The sequence below is a fragment of the Myiozetetes cayanensis genome, unplaced genomic scaffold (genome assembly GCF_022539395.1).
Source record: "Myiozetetes cayanensis isolate MyiCay16 unplaced genomic scaffold, myiCay2020 scf6-25, whole genome shotgun sequence".
Lineage (NCBI taxonomy): Eukaryota > Metazoa > Chordata > Aves > Passeriformes > Tyrannidae > Myiozetetes > Myiozetetes cayanensis.
In genome coordinates, this window is record NW_026087853.1 from 14160030 (window position 1) to 14175037 (window position 15008).

General features: G+C 43.6%; 1 protein-coding gene across 1 annotated transcript in view; it reads right to left on the bottom strand.

The window, feature by feature from the left end:
- Window positions 1-15008, bottom strand: part of RIN3 (Ras and Rab interactor 3) — a 67813-nt gene that overhangs the window by 16732 nt on the left and 36073 nt on the right. Inside the window, exons 4-6 of the mRNA XM_050336907.1 lie at window positions 9618-9690; window positions 6560-6651; window positions 1264-2727 (exon numbers count right to left, since the gene is read on the bottom strand). Coding sequence (XP_050192864.1) covers window positions 1264-2727; window positions 6560-6651; window positions 9618-9690 — 1629 coding nt within the window. The remainder of the gene's footprint in view (window positions 1-1263; window positions 2728-6559; window positions 6652-9617; window positions 9691-15008) is intronic.

Below are 15008 nucleotides of genomic sequence, written 5' to 3' on the forward strand. Positions count from 1 at the left end.
AATGCTGACACCCCCTCTGCCTCGAAGAAAGAGGTTACTGGGACAATACTGGCAGGTGTTACATAAGGTGCATGAGAAGCAAAATTGTAGGTATCCTCTCCTAGCTATAGCAAGGGGCTGGTAGAGGGTCTGTTCTGCTGGGGAGTCTATAGGATCACATGAAGCCATTGCTGGATGAGAAAGAAATCAGCAGGGCCTGCTGAGACTGGCAGTGGACTGCCTCTTAGTCCTGGCTCACTGCTTAGCTGGGTCCCACCTTAGATCCTACTGGAGCTGCAGAATCTCCTGGAATCCCTGGTCACTTCTGTGGTTGACCATGTTCTGGGTCTCCCATGTCCCAGCTTATTTTAAGCTGACTTAGGGATCCATAAATAGTTCTACACTGGTTCTCAGATCCACAAGAAACAGTTTCAAGCTTTCGAAAGAGCATGTGAGTGCATGTATGCACACTTTTTCTGGCTGTACAGCTTTGGCTGGGATAAAAAAATCCTACAGCTCTTTGTATATTCCCTCACGGATTTACATTAAACAGACCAGTCCAGTCCTTAGCAAGAAGGGAAGGAGAACATTATTTCCTCACAGGATATGAATGAGAAGCAATGAAACACCAGTAAACAGTTAAAAACAGGTAAATTATGGCTGCAGCAAAGAGGTGAATGCTGCATTTTGGAGCCAGCAGTAGTCTTGCAGCAGGCAGTTCTTCCACACCTCTGAGCTCTGAGGAGTACAGGGCAGCATCAAGTGATTGCTCCAACCTGCCATCAGAATCATCATAGTCTTGTCCCTCTCTGTGAGATAGCAACTGACCCCTAATCTGCCTGCCACATGCAGGGAGTTCTCCATCCTCAGAGCAGAGCAGTGGATGTGGAAGGCCACGGGGAATGCAACTGTGGAGGAGGAAGTTGGCCTTTTGTGTTTCCAGTGAACTCTGTGCGTGCAAGCCTACACAGACTCATATTTGTATGAGTGTGTATGCATATATACATACATGTATGCCTCTCTCACATGCATGGACACACATGTCTTCTGCTTAAACTTTTCCCTTTAAAACATTCCTAATGAGTTTTCCCCCCTCATTGGTCTCCAGGTTTTAGAGCTATTCCTCCAAGTGCTGGCAACCACAGGGTAGACTTCAATACATACCCCTCAGATTTTAAGAGATGGTTTATAATTCTGTAAAGCAGAACTTGTGTCTGCATAATCCTGTCTTCCTCCTCACCTTCCCAAATCACGCCCAAGGATGAATAAACCACATTCACCTACCTAACTGTTCCTCAGTGTAGGAGGCTGAGTCTGTCAGAGATTTCAACTCAGTGCTCTGCACCAAGTAACTCTTCAGCTGCGTCATCATCAGCCGGATTTCTTGTAGCATCTCTGTGCTGGAGCTCTGCTTTGCCATCATTTCTAAACTGTACACTCTGTAGTCCCGCACCAGGTTGCCAAAGTATGAATCCTTGTCTTGTGCCAGTTCCACTATCTTCTTCTGCAGCTTCCTGTCACTAGACAAAAAGACTGTGAAGACGTTGGACAGGTTCACAAAGGACAGCCTGTTCCTGGCCTTGGCCAAGATCATGGAGTGTGTCTTTTTACCAGAAGAACTACTCAGCATCTCCATGTCATCCTCTGTGCTGCTGGTAGAGTAGGAGTCTGGTTCGGATGCTGATGCCTGAGCTGTTGTGCTGCCTCCCACGTCCTCCAGGGACAAGTGCAAATCTTTCAGTTCAGCTGAGCTGACAGACTTGTGGCCATGTTCTGGTTCAGTCTTGGTGTGCATGCAAGTGGCACCACCTGCCACTGTAGCTGGGCTGTCCTTGCACACAGCTTGAGCTGTGGCCTCGGCTGTCTCTGCCACTGTTCTTAGCTTCAGTTGGCTGGAGCTTTGGATCCTTGGTACCTGGGAAAGCCTCTTCCTTCTCGGTGGTGGGATAGGAGGTAGCTTTCCTTTCTCAATGGCATTGATTTTTATCTCAGGCATGTCGTTCTTCTTCTCTGCAGGTTCTGGCTTCATCTCCTGAAACTGTGATACAGCCCTTTTGGGAACCTCCCCAGGCATTCCTACAGCCTTTTTGCACAGCAACCTTTTATCTCTGCTCTCTGTGCTTGTACCTTGTTTTTCTTCTGTCCCTTCCCCTTTCAGCGTTTCACAACTTTCAGGCTTACCCGCACAGCTCTCCTCCAAGGTCCTCTCACACAGCCGCCTCCGTGGGGGGACAGAGGGCTGGGAGCCCTTCTTGGGGCTCACTGCCGAGGGCTCACTGCCCAAGCAACTCTGCTTCCTTTCTTCTTCTTTAATGTCACCGCCCTCAGCTTTCACTTCCTCTGTGCTCTTTCCTAGTGGCTTAAGAAACAGCTTGTTTTCTTCACAAGCAGTCATAGGATCCTGTGGGAGCTTCAGAGAAGATTTCTGAACTGCAGCGTGAGAAGGTGGAGGTGGAGGGGGCCGGCGGGGAGATCTCCTTTCAGTGATCGTGGTGGCAGGGGGGAGATCAACACTCACAGCCTGGCTTTTAGGAGGAGGTCCATCTGGAGGAAAAGGATTACTGCACTCTTCTATAAAAATAGGATTCACGAACCACAGCCTGTCATTTCCTATTGACAGCTCAATTTCACAGGAGCAGTGGTTTGTGCTACTTGCAAAACGCTGGGTAGATCTTGAACTATCTGGGTCTTTTGCAGGGTGGGATAACTCTTCTCTTCTTCTGTGGTTTAAGTAGGAATCCCAAAAATCTGACCAAAAAAAAAAAAAAAAAAGATAACTGAAAGAAAAGAAGAATGAAAAAATGTTCTGAGATAAAGAATTTTAGCTGCTAATGATATGCAAAAGACCTACTTTTTGTTAAAAGAAATGGTACACAAGCTTTCAAACCTCTGCACAGGTTGTGTGAAGAAACAGTTGCGTGTTTTATGTGCATGAGATGCTTAAAACCAGGGGATAAGCTCAGAAGCTTCACCAGAATCCCCTTTCTTATTAGTTTTAAGACACTTACCTAGTGAAAACTATTAATGCTGTTCAGCATTTTCAGTGTGAACAGAAAGGTACAAGTGACAAATACAAATTATGGCGAAAAGGGATATATGGCTTTTTCAGTGGTCATTGTCCTCCAAATAGTTGTGGATATCTGATGTGAGGATATGAAGACCCCAGGTGAGTTCTGTCTCCCTCTTGCTCACCATGGCAAGGTGCAGGTGTGAGATATACAGCCTGGATCTGACACGCACAACAGATGAAGATGATTGTACTGTGCAGCAAGCTCACGAGGCAGAGTCTGTTCTACACAGAAGACTGATCCTTCTTTGCAGTACAACCAGTCCAGAAACATATGATTTTAAACACCTTCCCCAGATTAAAATTACCATTAAAGTCTGTAGCTCTGGATGACAATTATCTAGAGCCATGCCCACTCTGTTTTGCACCTGCCTGCAGAAAGAAAAGATGATGCCAAAGACTGTAACAGGAAGGAGGTATGATGAAGGACTAAGGAATAGTTCAGTACTTCAGTGTCATCAACTATTACTGGAAAAGAAAGATGTGGTTTCAGATGAAGGCAGTCAGTTCTGTACGTCAGAAATCTCATATTAGAATTTGCCTTTGAATAACTGTTTTTTAAAAATTACAAAGGAATTGTAGATCTTTTGAACAGTATTCAGCATCACTTTTCATCTTTTTCTCTTCCTCCAGAGGTGAGGTTTCAAACCTGTATGCCTTACAAGTCTGATTGCTTTCAAGCACTCTTAAAGCTGCTAATCCAGGGTCCACTACTGGAAGCATCAGGAAACAGGATCCAGTAAACCCCATGTGTTCTTACCAACGAAAAAGGTATAAACCTCTGAGTATAGGCATTGGGTGAGGACTGTACAGATGCCTACAGATTTAGGGACAAGGGAAAGATGGGAAATCCTGGAAACACGAGGATGCAGATAACTAAATGACTGTTTCAGCATGCTTGGTCCCTGGACACAGCTGACACTGACAGCACACACTTCTGGGTGGATTTCAGGGGACACAAAGAGGGCTGCCACATAATGTTTGAACTCTGCCTTGTGCTTGGTGTTAGGCCTTGTCTCACTGCCAAAACATCACATACTGGGCCCAAGAGGGGATGGATGGGGCTGCACAGATGTGGAATGACCCTCAGTGCTGAGTACAGGGTATAGCTCTCATCTCAAGATGTGAACTAAAAGACAGTCCATTCCCATCAGGATAAAACTGCCAACTTATCCTCTCACAGCCTAGGCCAGTGTCCATGGCAAATTCAGCTTTATAAGCACGTCAGTGTGTTTTCTTAGGGTGGCTGACACTAGAACAGTTTTATTCTCAGATTTCCTATCATGAGAGGGAGAAGAAGAAAGAAGCTTAAAATAAAAGTGTTACCAGGAACAACAGCGCTCTTGACAGCAGAATTCAGAAGGAGACATACAGATGCAACTGCATATACTGGCATCACTCTACCAACCCCCTCACATCTGAGACTGTCTGGGTTAGCATTTTCCTTAAAAGCTCTGACTCTGCTGGGTATCAACAAATGACAGACAGTGGAAGTTGCTTCTTTAAGTCAGAATATAATGCTGTGAAGTTTCATGGGCTGAAGAACTGGTGAGTAAACCAACCCACAAAAGGGAAGTTGGTTATTTTTCTCAGTAGTAGCCACGATAAGACACTGATGAAAATGCAATGCTCCACGCAGACTGAGAAGGGCCACATGAGGTAGTCCTACCAAGAATTACACAGCTGCTTCAGAGTAGGTGTTTCCCAGTACGGACACAATCTCATACTGCCGGGAAGGCCATTTGATCATTTTCCATTGCTACCTTGGCTCTTGCCTTAGCTTACACCCTGGGAGGGACAATTAAGAAGTTCTTTGACTCTTTGGCATGTCTGTGATGGTATGTGCTCTTTTTGTGCAGTGCAATCATGCTAATTCTTCTGCTAAAATGCCTTCTGTACTAGCAAGGTCAGAACTAGAGGGCCTGGAGTACATCCTCTTTGACAACATGCAGAACAGCCAGATCCTCTGTGGAACAATTTAGCTTGCAGTAAGACATTTTACTTTTACCCCCTTGAAACACATAACACTTTGAAATTAGTAAAAGGCAACATTTGAGAATTTCAGACAGTGCTAGCTTTCCTTCAGGAATGCCACTTTGGGCAGCACTTGTTGTTTGTGTACTTATTTGCACCCACAAAATGTTGTTCTAGGAGGCAGTGAACAGCATTACTCAGTAGTTGAGCCTGTTTGACTTTCCTAAGACAGCATGGCACTCCAGGAAGTTTGTTTTCCAGGAAAATTGTACACAACAGCAGATTTTCTTCTGTTGTCAGAAACTTTCCCAGTACGCAATATACCATGACAAAACCAGCCTCCAAGCATCACCAGTTTTATGACCACCAGTATAGGAAAGAAGGAATACTACAACCAGCATTGCTTTGGTTCTTGTGCTTTAACTAATCCTTCCTTTCAGAATTTTCTGGAAACTGTTACCTGAATCAGGATATCCTCTGATGGCTCAAATTAGATGATATACTTCCTACATTTTAATACAGATTTTTAGACTTGTTATAAAAAAATTAAGTTCGCAATTTGTAATCTCAAGTTGTAAAGTACCTTTTTTTCAGCAATAATATTCAAGACAAATTGGAACATACTCAAAATAAAGCATGTTGAAATGTTAGAGGCAAATCTGGTGGTCAAATTCAACGAAGCTGGCTGAACTGAAACCAGTGGGGTATGCCCATGCCTTCTGGGAGGTGTGATGCAGAAGATCCAAAAATAGACCCCTAAAGGCCCAGGGTGCTCTAGTGAGTACTCTAAGTGAGCTAACTCTTCAACTTTCTCCATTATTTGGTTATTTTCAACACCTGAGGGAAAACTGAAAAGCAAAGGAGCAGGAGAGAGGCTAACTGTAACAGCTGTCTCAAGTGGAGTGTGCTAAATGGAAAGGAATAGGAAGGAGACCTCCTTCAGTCAACAAAACTGCTTTTCCTTCCTCTATAACTTTATTCATCTTATCTACAATTTGCTTGTTTGGTGCTGTCACTAAAAATAATGTTCCTTTTTGTATCTGATTAGCGAGAGGTGAGAGAACATGCTGGGATGATGCACATTTCTCTACCAACTAGAAATCTTGCAAGAGGAAGCAGAAATATCAAAATTCAAAAATACCACACTTCCATCAGTATTGCTCCCACACATCAGAAGGGGAAATTGCAAAGGTGTTTTCCATATAGCTCAGATGCCAGCTATTTCCAGCGTGTGTAAGCTATCCTGAGAGAATGGGCCGTGTTTTAGCTGTTGAAAGCCCCAGCTTTCACAGTAAGACTGTAGGTCCCACTCCCTGCACAGAGATCCAAGTGGAGGTTTATGTCTACAGGGACAAGTGGCCTCTTTTTCAGAATCCTTCTATGAACTTGAAGGTCACAAACATCTTCCTCTTGTATTCAGACTTCCTCAGATATTCCGAAGACAATAGTTCATCTGTCTTCCAGTTGCATTTATATCTGTGTAAGGCACCATTGTTCTCACAAGTCTGAGTGAAACTCTGGTTGCTTTGAGGGACTTACCTATCCCCAGACTAGAAATAATTTCAAGGTCTTGAAAGCTCCTGGCTTCTAATATTGCTTGTGGCAGCTTCAGGGTGAAGGGCAGCAAATCTCTGTAAAAAGAAACACAATGAAAAAACAGCAAAAAGATAAACCCCGTAATTGTTAGGAACTCTAGATTTCATTTGGTTTTAGTGATTGGATTGGCTTACAATTTCAGCCCTGTTCTGCAAAGTCCTGGATGGTAAGGCATCATGGACATTGCTGCTGGCCTGGGCTGCTCTGATTTCACAAGAGATCACCAGCTTCTGGGGCGATGCTTCATGCCATGGCACTGCCTTAATCACTGTGTCTTGGCTTTGTTCTCTGAAAACGGCAGGAATGCCTCTCACTTCAGGGGAGGTCACAAAGGTTGAAACACCTTCCCATGAAAGGTTTGGTGTTGCAAATGGTAATTATTATAATTAGAAAAGCCAATCTTTTTCATGTGGAAAGGGTCTGAAGTCCTTTTTCTTTCAGTTTACCCCTCTCTCCCTACTCTGCTTCCTCTTCTAAAAATCTGTGTAAATTTAAGGCATGGGGACACAGCAAGACACAGAGGGATTAGGGAAGGAAAACTCCTCCTAGGGAAAGGTAACCCCTAAGTGAAGGAACAGACAGTAATGAAGCACTGTATGACACTAAAAAAACACTTATATCCCTCTACTCTGAGGTATACCGTTGAGATTTCTGACTGCTTGGTTTCTGGAAAGATGCTTTATTTTTACTGAAAAAAAGATCCAGTTTCTCAGAGAATGTGAGTTGAATCTCACTGAAACACACTCTGAGTCTCAAGTAGTTTAATGGAGCTCTTGGACTGGCAGTGAAGTGTTCAGGTGTGCCTCTTGCCCAGTGACGATTTGCTAAACCTGTTCTTGCCTCAATTCCCATTCTAACAAGGACTAGAAAAGCCAGTTTCTAAAAGGTAGCAAGGAATGGTGCAGGATCATTTTATACACTAAAAAGTTTAACAAAATGTTCTATAAAATGCAAGCAACTATTACAGGAAAAGCTGGTCTTGTGAGTAGGAGGTCTCTGCTACACAAATGCTCATCCCAAAAATGCACATGACTGCAGACCCAGGGAGGCCCAATCTGTTGATGTAGGAATGCAGGGGGGCTGGTTTTGCCCTTATTAAGAGAGACAGATCTTACTGATGCACTGTGTACTCCATGTGCACTGGTGCTCTGTGCACCAACAGAGCACTCTGTTGTCACATTTGTTTGACATAAACTGATGTGATCTCTGGCTTATTACTTTTTTCATGGCAGATACCAGGTTTAAAAGAGGAAGAGGATCCACGAACCTTCTGCTTTCTTTGCTTGTTATTTTTATATGCATAAATAGTTCCCTTAAAAAAAATTTTTTTTGGGGGGTAGAAAAATACATCTAAAAATCAGGCAATATTAAGACATTGCCCTAATAGAAAAAAAATCTGGTTTTATTAATAGGGTAGCAGCTTGCAGACCAGCCACCCAGTCACCTGTTACCTACAAGGTGTTATGATCTGAGGTAATCTATCCAGGCCAAACTTTCTTTTGAGAAGAAAAAGAAAGTCAGCCCTGATGAGCTATTTCCAGCTATTCATAGGCTATTTACTACATCCCCAAGAACTGGCCTTTCCACTCACCATCACAGAGAGCTCCTACAAGCTGCCAGCAAATAGTATGTCAGTGCCTTTTTATTATCTGCTTCTCTCAGGAAATTTTTCCCTTTTTATTTTGTCTTTTGACAGCGACCTTGGAAATTGCATGAACCATCTGAGTGTGTATTTGACACTCAGAAATAACATCTGTAGCAGGAACTAACAGAAGAGCTTGCTTTCTTTCTGAGACTCTGTCTTAAGCATGATTGTTTTTGCAGGAAAGCAGAAGTGACCATGTTTTCCCTCTCATCAGCTATTTGACCAGAAAAGCCAAAGCCATTTTTGCATTTGGGCTCTTCTTTGCTTTGGTATGACAGAAATATTTGGTTAATTTACACCTGTTCCATGGGGTCTATACACAACTAGATGGTTAAATGTCTTTTAACTGATGAGGGTGAGATAGAGCATGGTCTCTTGTATGCAGGTAGGAGTCGTGGCCCAGCAGAGTTAAACTCAGCTGGCTGCAGAAGCAACCTCCAAAATAGTGTGAATATGACTGTCTGGGCAAGCTGCAGCACACTGTAAATAGACTGTTCCACTACATGACCTAACCAAGTGACTAACACAACTGCTTTGTAAACATATCCTGAATCTGCTTTTTCCTCTTAAAAGGAAATAACTTCTTTAAGAGTCATCTAAGTTTATATAGGGGAGGTCAAAAGTCTACATCCAACTCAAAACCAGGCCTGCTGCAGTAGAGATGGGGTGAGTAGGTTGTGGAGGTGTTGCTACAGTGTGCTTGTCACAAGGACAGAGATTAGAGGAGACTGCAGGCACATAGGTTTAATTACGCAGACTCATCAGCTGCTATCAAACCTTGTTCTAATGAAAATTATTTTACAGATCTTTCCACCTCTGTGCCCATTATGTTTGGTATTTCTGTGCTGAGCAAACAAGCACTTTGTTTTATTTTTAAATTTTGGCTAAAGAACATTCATTGTTTCAGGACTACTCTCCTTGACAGATTCCCCATAGTTGATTAGGTGCTTTGTGTCTCACACAGCCAACAGTCCACTTGCAGGTTTGCTAAGTTGCTACCAGGGGTGTGTGGATGCTGAAAGCTGCTTTAAGTAAATGGTTGATCCAGGCCCCTTTTTCCTCCCTGCCCTCCCAGCCCCAGTTCTGTGCTTCTGTCCTTTGTGTGTGCAGCCCTACTGACCCTCTTCAGACAAAGCTTCCAGCAGCAGGGATAGCTGTGATTATGGTGTACCTGGCTAGAAACTGGGTGATATGGCCCTATTGTAGATACTAGCACTGGATATTGCCTCCTGGTCTGGCAGATTAGAGGGTACCAGAGGAAACAGTGGGGTCTGTGCTGTGGCTGGATACTGGGAAAGGATGATCCAGAGGGGAAAGGAAAATGACCATGCCATGGAAGCAATAAATCCAACTCACCTACTGACACAGTAGAAGGCAACCAGTTTGAAGACATCCTCAAATACCAGGACAGATCCTTCCAGGTACAGGACTGGTGAAAAACAGAAAAGACTGATATGAAGAAGCATAAGGAACTGGCTTCAAATGCAATGAGGCTAAACCCAATGAGATTCTTCAGGGAGACACTAAAGAAGAAATAGCCTGGCTTTCTGAATAGTTAGCTCAAGATATCAGAGTATTGTGACACTAATAGAAACAATGGGAAGGAAGAAAACCTCTCAGGTCACAGCCAAAGGGTTTGTTACAAGCCCATCTGTCTCTAAGGATGTGCATATCTGCAGTGCATATGGGGCTGACCTTGTGACTCTCCATGCTGGAATCTGGTTTGGTCTGGATGGACAAAGTGCTTTGAAGACAAAAAAAAGAAATTACTGTTTCATTACTATGTGTGTGGGCTCTGACCTGGGTCATGCAGACTCTGTGAGCGCAGCCTGTTTGTATCTCTCCTGTCTTCTCCCTCCCATTGTGTTATTCAGTGACTGCACTCTCCTTTAAGTGGCAAAATACAATCTATACCACATTGCAGAGTTGTTCATGATGACCTCCTTTATAACATCATGCTATGGCGTTGTGTAGCCCAAATCTCACATGTTATTATAGAGCTTTTGGCCGTTGAGATAGAAAAAATTACACTGGACGGTGGAGAAAGTTTCACATTGATTGACAACCTAAGGCAGAGAGAAAGACTTGGGTCTGCAGGAGAGACATGTTCATCTTTGCTTTAGTTTTATAGTTTCACAAAGTGTTTATGCCTGTTTGTACACACCACACCATCACGAACAGATACTGGCTGAGGAAATCTGCGGTGGCTCCTCAGAAATGCCCGCTTACTGATTGTAATGAACTGGAGCCCCAGAGTCACACTGTTCACAGCATGGGAGCATGCTGGCAGTCCCTGGGAGCAGCACCAGCTCCCACCCCCATGGCAGTGCTCACAGATGCTATGCATCTTCCTTCTCGCTGTTCTCTAGGCCACAGTTCAGAGCTGTGGACGTGAAGCTCAGCTACTGTGACTCAGGTTCCTCAGTCAGCCATGATTCACAGCCATGGGAAATGTCTCCAGATCCTTGCCATGCTTGCCTCCTTGTTAGTCCCCTACAAAGCAGGGCCTCCAGCACCTGCAGGAGGGAGGCATCCACCTGGCTCTCCTCTCCATTGCCTCTGTGCACTGGCTCTTGTTCTCCAGCCAGTGGATAATCCCACTGGAAGGAAATGCTCAAGATTGTCTCTGGTTCAGCTTCATAGCTCATTCCCCAAACAAGGCATTTCCTCCTTTTACTTCTCCCTTTAGCCTAGCCCAGGCCCAGTAAGTTGCTATTTTGAGCTGAATACACCAATGTAGGCATTTTTTTAAAGAGACAAGGGCCATGTAATTCTCAGAAGTCACTCCTAACATCAGTTTGTGTGGTATCAGCATGAACAGATTAACCTCAGTGTACGCACTGATACCATACTGCTATATGGAGTTTAAAACATACTTCAAGCAAAACAATGCCTTTCCCGTACTCTTCTTTCACAACTGGAAAAGTCATGTTTGGTAAGTGTTTTTCTTTTTCCTTAATAAGAATCATGTTTCAGTCATGGAGTTTTCATTAAACATCTACCGTGAAAAATTCCCGTAGTTTGAAACGCATCTGCTTTGCAGTTCTGACACAGAAAACAAAAATAAAGACAAAACTCAGTCCTGTTCTAGAGACTGAATTAAAATCCAAGAGTCTGAACTCACTCAAATCTCCAACAATTAAATAAAGCCCTTTGGAGAGATACTGGTTTTAAGGGCACTTTTTTCTGTTAAAAACCACATGTTCACTTTGGCATCCTGAGTTGCAGGTGCCTATAAGAGAGCAGGCTGCACCTGTTCATGTTCACATACATGAGCAAATCACTTGGATTTGAACTACTGATTGTTTCTGTGCCAGGAAGCTCTGCCATTTTGGAGCTTGAATGTTAGACAAAAAAAAATATTAGTCTGAGCCTGGAGTATCCACACACAAGTGCCTTGTCACCGTACAGATTCTTCTCCTCCTCATATATATAGTTAAATAGCATAAAACACCACAAATCACCAGGAATTATACAGTTAAAGCAGATTAGGTACAAAAAGCTGCTGGAGCCTAAGGACAGAAGTTTTCAGCAGGTGGTATATATAATTTGGACTGTCCCTGCTCTGAGAGGTCATAGGAGGTAACAAAACCAAGCATATTTCTCAGCAGGCTGGAATTCATCATACAGAGACCTACACCTCTCATGGGATATTTTTGGGTGGCCTGCGAACAAGCAAGAATAGATGGAAGAATAGTAAGAAGAGAGCTTTAGATAGGTCATTACTCAAGGTACTAACACCATCAGGACCAGTACTCAGCCCAAAATTTTTTGTGAACAGTGGCAGTGTCACGCAGCCTGCACAGGTCTACTGTGGCTGCTTGGACCCACTCACAGCACAGCACCCACGGGGAAAGCCTCACAATCTCCTGCGAGGAATGTCTTCCTTGGGAGAAACCATAATGCTTCTTCCTTAATCTGTTTTTAGCTAAACATCTGCTGACACTACTGATGTTTTGCAGATGATCATCTGCATCCAACGCTTTGCTGTTGGATGGCAGATGATGGGTTTGGTACAGGACCGTCTCTTGTGGGAATAGTTGTCATTCACTTGTGGAGACCATTAAGTGGGTCCTGCTGCACGTTTCTGGGTTTTGGAAAGGCACAGAAAATAGCAAGTCTGTACAGCTAAAAGGGCTCTGTTGACTGTTGGGGACAATGTATGGCTCACCCAGTGCCATTACTGCCCTCAAGGCACCCTGCTCTGAGAAGACAGTCAGGAAGAGGTACTTTTCTCTGGCTGTGGACGTGTTGTGGGTACCTGGGGGGATGTTTCACTGACATGAGCACTGCTGCTCAGGGAGGGATCGTGATGCTGCCATTTACAGGAACTCATGACTTTTGCAGAATCTACAAACAGACATCTGCCAGACTGCTGTAATCCTGCTGAAAACTGCAGAGGCAAAAGTCACCTTTCTTGGGCTCATAAAACAGACCCATGGCACCTGAAGAGCAAGGAAATACTTACATCTCCCCATGACACTGGCAGAATATCAATAAAGTGATCAAAAGCATGAGCAAAAGTAGGCTGGGTTCTGTGAGCAAAACATATTGCCACATCATATTAAGTTTTACTTGATATTTAGAAGCCCATAGAAAAATGTCACCTTCGGGAAATAAAAGGGGAAATGGGCAATTTTGAGAAGTCTGAAACAAAGAGATAAGAATTTTTTCTTCTTTTTTTTTTTTTTTTTTTTTTAATGGGTGACAGAAGCATTAGGAACACGAGTTAGTGGTTCATTGCTGAGCATACTCTGTTTTGTGTCCTTCGTGCAACTCAGTAAGTGAACACGACACGGCCAGGTTACGAACTGCTATAAATATTTATACTTGCCTCATTTTTCCCTTTAAAACAGCAGCATGCTCTGAAGAGTGTCATCTTCAGGCACTGACTGGAATCTGTATTCATGTTTCCTTTACTCTTTAGATCTTCCCATCATTTCTTCATCCAAATGCAGATGTCTTTGAGTCACACTGTCCCTGAGCATTCTGCCTTCCTTTTCTCTTTGATTTTTCCCCTCAGAATTGTATTTGCTATTCCTATTGTTCTGGTCACATGGACAAACCAACCCAGTTTCCATCCTCCTGCTTACATAGGCTCATGGGACCCAATTACTTCAGCATCTTCTCTAATGGCAATATTAGTCTTATTCACTGTTTCTAGTATCTGTGTAATCCTTCAGAAACATCTGAATTCAAAGATATGAATTCCCTATTCTCCAGCCATTACATTGATAGAGGACTGCTGAGAACACAACCATCCTCAGAAGTCCTGATTGGATGTTCTACTGATGCTCTAATTTTTCCAGATTCTGGCAAATGTGAGATTCATCATCGTGGGTGCAATTCCACTTTTCTATTTGTACTTTCAGATTATAAATCCAGGGTCTCCAAACAAGAGATGCTTCTCTCTAAGTCTCCAGTTTGATACCATAGTTGCCATGACCTTTCTTGCACTGCCCTTTGCAGTGAGCAGCACTGGACACCTTTCCTGCACTTCTGCCAGCCTCAGCAAGTAAAGCTCACTGTGAAGATGGGAACACTCCAAGGCAGAGGTTACCAACTTTCCTACTCCCAGAAACTGACACTCCTAGCTGTTGCAGGTTGGCAGTTTCCTGCCTCTGGGAATGAGTCCTGGGTACAGGGACTGCAGTGGGTGTGGGTGCAGAGGCTGCAGTGTAGCCCCAGTGCTGAGGCTGTTGTGTCTGGCATGATACACTGCGCTTGTCCCACCTGCTGTGCTTTACAGCAGCTCACAAGAGTGTGATGTAATTCCCTCAGGTTATTGTTTCACTGCTCCAGCATGCAAATCTCCTTCTGGCCCTTATTCATGCACCTGGCTCATGATGGTATTTAGAGAAAGAGCTTGAGCTGGATGTTGCTAAAGAGGGAAATTTAGACTACATTGATAGAAGTCCTTAGTGTGTTTGTGGTACATTTCTGCAGCAGCTCTGTTTGTTTGGAAGTTCCTGCTCTCTGTCCCCAACATTGTTTCTTGTGCTATTTCTTGATGACCTTCTGGACAGTACTGTGTGGCCTTCTTAGTGCTGTGTTCTTGTAAAACACTGTCATTGTTAATCTGTTTTCTCTTCTCAAGGCCTTTTTATTTATTCTGTGATCTGATGCCTCTGCTTCTTCCATCTGATGTCTATGCTGTAGTTTACTTTTTGGTTGCACAATTTCAGACTGTCTTGGTCAACCTATATCTATTTTGTCTTTCTTCTCTTTCATTAAATTGTCAGTTCTTTCTGGTTTTTCCCCTCATCAGTGAAGAGCTGAAACTTCTCTGATTTGAACCTCTGCCAGAGTCTCCTGTTGTGGATCCAACTCATGCTTTCTCACAGGATTTCAATTTTATGGCTTCCTACAGAGTTTAATCTTTCTGGCCATGATGAAAAAGATCACTGCTCATAGCAATTCCTGCAAAATTGGAACTAATGAATTCTGAAAGTGATAAAGTGTTAATGAGCTTGGTTCTAGAGTGTAAGAGAAATCTATTTTTAAACTGTGTTTTTCACAAAACATAATTATGTTGTACAGAATGGAATTACGCCATTAAAGAAGAAGCACACCGTAGGCTTTTGTGGTCTTCTCAGGCTGGGGCTGAGTACAGGGGACACTCTGTAGACATGACTGTTTCCCTTTGTGCATATTCTGGTGCTAAGAAAAGGAATTGTCCTCAATCTAATAGCACAGGGGTCTTGGCTGCCCCACTGTGCTTTGGCTCATCCACATTCACCCAAGCAG